We start from the raw sequence: 4963 nt of genomic DNA, 5'->3' as shown, positions 1-4963 counted from the left end.
CCGCTTCGCCCGGGGTGCCCCCACTGGGCCTGGCGCCGCCGCGCTACCAGAGCAGCCTGGACGGGCCAGGCGCGGGCGGCGACGGCGACGACTACAAGAGCAGCAGCGAGGAGACGGGCAGCAGCGAGGACCCCAGCCCGCCCGGCGGCCACCTCGAGGGCTATCCGTGCCCGCACCTGGCTTACGGCGAGCCTGAGAGCTTCGGTGACAACCTGTACGTGTGCATTCCGTGCGGCAAGGGCTTCCCCAGCTCGGAGCAGCTGAACGCACACGTGGAAGCTCACGTGGAGGAGGAGGAGGCGCTGTACGGCAGGGCCGAGGCGGCTGATGGAACGGCGGGGGCCACCGGCTTGGGGCCCCCTTTTGGAGGCAGTGGGGACAAGGTCGCTGGGGCACCGGGCGGCCTGGGCGAGCTGCTGCGGCCGTACCGCTGCGCGTCGTGCGACAAGAGCTACAAGGACCCGGCCACGCTGCGACAGCACGAGAAGACGCACTGGCTGACCCGGCCCTATCCTTGCACCATCTGCGGGAAGAAGTTCACGCAGCGCGGAACCATGACTCGCCACATGCGCAGCCACCTGGGCCTCAAACCCTTCGCGTGCGACGCGTGCGGCATGCGCTTCACGCGCCAGTACCGCCTGACCGAACACATGCGCATCCACTCGGGCGAGAAGCCCTACGAGTGCCAGGTGTGCGGCGGCAAGTTCGCGCAGCAACGCAACCTCATCAGCCACATGAAGATGCACGCCGTGGGTGGCGCGGCAGGCGCAGCCGGGGCGTTGGCGGGTCTGGGGGGGCTGCCCGGCGTCCCCGGACCTGACGGCAAGGGCAAGCTCGACTTCCCCGAGGGCGTCTTTGCTGTGGCCCGCCTCACGGCTGAACAGCTGAGCCTGAAGCAGCAGGACAAGGCAGCCGCGGCCGAGCTGCTGGCGCAGACCACGCACTTCCTGCACGACCCCAAGGTGGCGCTGGAGAGCCTCTACCCGCTGGCTAAGTTCACCGCGGAGCTGGGCCTCAGCCCGGACAAGGCGGCCGAGGTGCTGAGCCAGGGAGCGCACCTGGCCGCCGGGCCCGACGGCCGGACCATCGACCGTTTTTCCCCGACCTAGAGCGCCTCTTGCCGGCCTGACATGTCGCCGCCGCGTGGCCCCGGCCCGTGTCCCCAGGGAGCGGCGGCGGCGGCAGCCGCGAGCAGGCACACCGCGCCCGGACAACTGTAGTAGCAGCGGCAGCGTCGCCGCGGTGGCGGCGGCCCCACCTGGCCTCACTGCTTTGTGCCTTAGCCCGGGGGTGGGGGTGGGGGTGAAACCCCGGGACGGGGGTGGGATGGGGGAAGGGAGATTTATATTTTTGATATCAGCTTTGACCAAAGGAGACCCCGGCCCTTCTCCGCCTCTTCCTGTGGTTCGTTGGCCCCCTCCCCCCTGGCTCCGTGCTGCTCTTGGAGGGAGGGGTGTCACTGATGGGGTGCTCCCAGCCTTACCTCCGGCCCTTGCGACCACACCCATTCTCACTGTGAATCTCCCTGCTGGGGTCGGAGCGTCGGGCAGAGTTGGGGAGTGGGGAGGGGACTGAGCCGGCCGGAGGGCCCCCCCGCCCACCCCCCGCTCCCGCCCGCCCCGGGACTGATAATGTGAAGTTCCTCATTTTGCACAAGTGGCACTAGCCCCAGGGCCAACCCTTCCCTCCCTCTGGAGTCCAAGGGCTGAGACAGCCCAGGCCTACCGGTCTCCCACTCCCGAGGTGTCCTCCCCCTTCCCCTGGGGCCCCGGACCATATTTATTGCATGCGCCCCGGGCGGCCCCCCACCTCGAGCCCAGGCTGGGCTGGGCTGGAACGTGGTCTCTTTAGCTCCCTCCTCCCCAGTTTGTATATTTCCTACCTTGTACACAGGCTCTTCCAGAGCCGCTTCCATTTTCTATACTCGAACCAAACAGCAATAAAGCAGTAACCAAGGACCCTGGACCCTGCTCCTCTCTTCTGCCCTATACAAGGACCTGGGTGGGTGGAGGGGCCAGACAAGTACCCTCATACAGGTGCAGAGAGGAGCTTGGGCCTTCTTCCCTCCCTGAACCCAGAGACAGATGGGCAAAAAAAGGTCAGGTTCGTAACTAAAAGTTTATTAAGGGAAACAAAACCAGTGCTCTGCAAATGGGACAGAAAGGGGAGATGGATCTCCCACCCACCCAGTCACTGGCCTTCATCCAGGGGAGAGGATCTCAAAGGAACGGCGGGACCGTGTACCCCAAAGAGCCGGTCTTCTGAGGCCCTGGGGGACTCATACCCCTGAACCACTGGTGGCTCTCCTGCACAGTACCCCTTCCTTCTGGTATAATCTTGGGCCTTAGGGAGGGTACAGCTTCACTCCCATCCTCTGGGCAGGCTTTACAGTCCAGACAGGGAGCTCTGGGGGGATTCCCTCTCTGGTCCCATCAAAATTTACTCCTGGCTCCTCCTCAAAGCCTTGTCTTCCTCAAGTTCCTCTCATCCTTGTCCCTGGCTTGGGAGAACCCACTCCTAGTAGGAAGCCTCTAGAGTGAGGCTTTGGACACAGGTGCCAGCTAAAGAGGCAACAAAAACCTCAAAGGCCAAAAGGCCCCTGTGTCAAGTTCTTCTAGGGTGAAGCTAGAAACGGTGCAAACTCCAGGCTAGGCAATGCCTCTCTTGGGCACTGGCCCATCGTACCCTCAGGCGGTGCTGCAGGAGCCTGGAAGTTTCTTAGATCGAAGGGGCCTGAGAAAGGTTTGGGCAGGAACGCTTTGTTAGGTTCCTGCCACAGAGGAGGAAGAGGAGGAGGAGGTACCAGAGGAGGAAAATTCAGAGTGGGAACCCCCCGTGGCAAGGACCCGAGGTGAAGAATTTGAGGGGATCAGGGAGGTGAGAGGCATCACCAGAAAGGGAAGGAGGGCAAGGAGAGAGAGAGAGAGAGAGAGGGAGAAGAGAGGAGGGGGGAACTGAGAAAAGTCTGAAGAAATTTCATGACATGGGAACTAGAGCAAAAGGAAGGCCAATGAGGGAGAGGAGCAAGCAAAGGCCGCCCAGGAAGCATAAGCCTGAGACCGGATGTTCCTTCCCTCTAGATCCATGACGATCCAGGGGGAGACGAGTGGCAAAGTGTAATAGACCCAGAGGGGTAAGGACAGGAAGAGGAGCAGCGTGGATGTGTGTTTGGGGTGGGGCGGGGGTAGGAGGGGAGGAAAGGTGGGCCTAGGGCTGCTGTTTGGGATCTAGTGTCCAGAGCCCAACTTGGGTCCATTGGGGAATCCGGGCCTCCGAGAGAGACATACACCCTGGGGACTCTCTTCCCGGCATGACCAAAGCCTCTTGGGACACATTCAGGATAGGGGTCTGAATATTTGAAGGGACCCGTCACTTCACCTGCACCTGATGGAAGTACAACCCCTACCCTATCTCCAGCTGAGAAAGTGGCTGAGTCCCTGCGCCGAGAAGGCCTTCCCCCAGCCCTTGAACTAGACGGGGAGGGAGAAAGGCTGAGAGCATGGGTGGCCTATCTGGCTCACCCACCTGCTGTCACTGCAGCCAGCCACCTCCCTGCTAAATCTTGGCAGCCCAGGAGGGTCCCAGCAGCTTCTGCCCGAACCTCACGAGGGGCTCTGTGAGGAACAGCTCCCCCACAGCACGGCCACAGCGTGGGTTGGAAGAGGATGGTTTATTGTCTGGGTGGATTGGTGGCTCAGGCACGTGGGCATCTTCGTTGCTACACTGGGCGCCTGGTGGCCTCTCAGGAATGGTTCCGGGGCGGGGAACCCCGATGCGGCCCCCTCAGCCCACCTGGGCCCACGTGAGGAAGGCCGGGATGTCCCGCACAGGCACATTCCTCGTCAGTGCCTTCACACGCAGGTTGCGGTCATCCGTCAACAGCACCACCTCCCGCAGTAGCCGGATTGGCTCCTCTGTAGGCAGGAGAGAGCAGAAAGAATTCAATGAGGGCAGGAGGCAGAGGCACAGGCTGTCTCTTCTCTCTCCGGGTGGGGTGGGGTGGGGTGGGGGAGATGTGGTCCCGTAGGGGTCAGGGCTGGTCATTTCCTGGCCCTTCTGTAAGTCTTTCCCTCACGCAATCGGCCGAGACTACCCTTCCCCTATCGGCTTAGAGAGAACCATGCTGGGCCAGGGCTGGCCTTGTGCTTCAGACCCCCGCCTCCAGCACAGGGCTGTGTTGCCTGGTTCCCAGAGACCTGTCCGAGCCACTGGCCTCCACAGACCCCCCTCCCGGGATTCTGGACTGAGGGGGGAGAAGGAGCCCCTTTCCTTCTACTCCTTCTGACTGTATGGCTAGTTCTGGACTCACAATTACTCCTCTTTTTGCACATCCTCTCCCTCCAAGGCTAGTGGGCCAATGCTTTAGGTATTAAGATGTAGAAAGGTCAAGATGGAATCCACAGGGTATCCAAACTCCCAGATGTGAGGAGAGGCGTTAGTTTAGGGGGGCTCTAAGGAAGGGAGGGTCAGGGTCCCCGGCAGATCCATGCCAAGGTGGCCCCAAGCTAACGTCCAATGATTTCCTCCGCTACATGAAAGTAATCCATGTAAATGGTGAGAACCTTGAACAGTAGAGAAGACAAAGGAAAGGAAAAGTCACAGTCATCTACCCAGCTCTCTCCCTTCGTGTGTCTCTGTCTTGCTCCTGAGGGCTCGATCTGTGCGTGCTTTTGGATTTCTGTATGCACATGTGTGAGTACATATACTTGTTACATAAGCTTTCTTTCTACATTATAATCATACTAGCCATACTTACTTTATTCAGATTTTACATACTTTAAAGCTCTATATCCGCACAGGCAGCCTTTGTTTTCAGATGACCTCTTAAGCAAGATGTCTTCCACTACCTCTCTTCCCCTAATTCCCCAACCCCTTAATGTACTGGGGAGAAATTAAACCAGGGCCAAGTACCCCCACAAGTGACATCCCCACCCCTGGGCAGGCCACTTGGTGGCAGACCCAC

The 4963-nt window shown here is 60.5% G+C and overlaps 2 protein-coding genes across 5 annotated transcripts in view; one reads left to right on the top strand and one right to left on the bottom strand.

Moving 5' to 3' along the window:
• Nucleotides 1–2: 2 nt before the first annotated feature.
• Nucleotides 3–1290, top strand: HIC1 (HIC ZBTB transcriptional repressor 1; the record flags this gene model as incomplete). Its single annotated transcript, XM_029928895.1, has 1 exon — nucleotides 3–1290. A coding segment is annotated over one exon (1107 nt), but the record flags the coding sequence as incomplete, so codon positions are not given.
• An 809-nt stretch (nucleotides 1291–2099) lies between these two features.
• Nucleotides 2100–4963, bottom strand: part of SMG6 (SMG6 nonsense mediated mRNA decay factor) — a 226143-nt gene continuing 223279 nt past the window's right edge. For all 4 annotated transcript variants that reach the window (XM_029927433.1, XM_029927432.1, XM_029927430.1 and 1 more), the window contains one exon: nucleotides 2100–3914. In XM_029927433.1, the coding sequence (XP_029783293.1) occupies nucleotides 3784–3914 (131 nt within the window). In that variant the 3' untranslated portion in view covers nucleotides 2100–3783. The remainder of the gene's footprint in view (nucleotides 3915–4963) is intronic.

The sequence above is a fragment of the Suricata suricatta genome, chromosome 17, assembly GCF_006229205.1.
Source record: "Suricata suricatta isolate VVHF042 chromosome 17, meerkat_22Aug2017_6uvM2_HiC, whole genome shotgun sequence".
Classification (NCBI taxonomy): Eukaryota; Metazoa; Chordata; class Mammalia; order Carnivora; family Herpestidae; genus Suricata; species Suricata suricatta.
The sequence above is the reverse complement of the archived record's forward strand: the minus strand, read 5'-3'. Positions and strand labels throughout refer to the sequence as shown.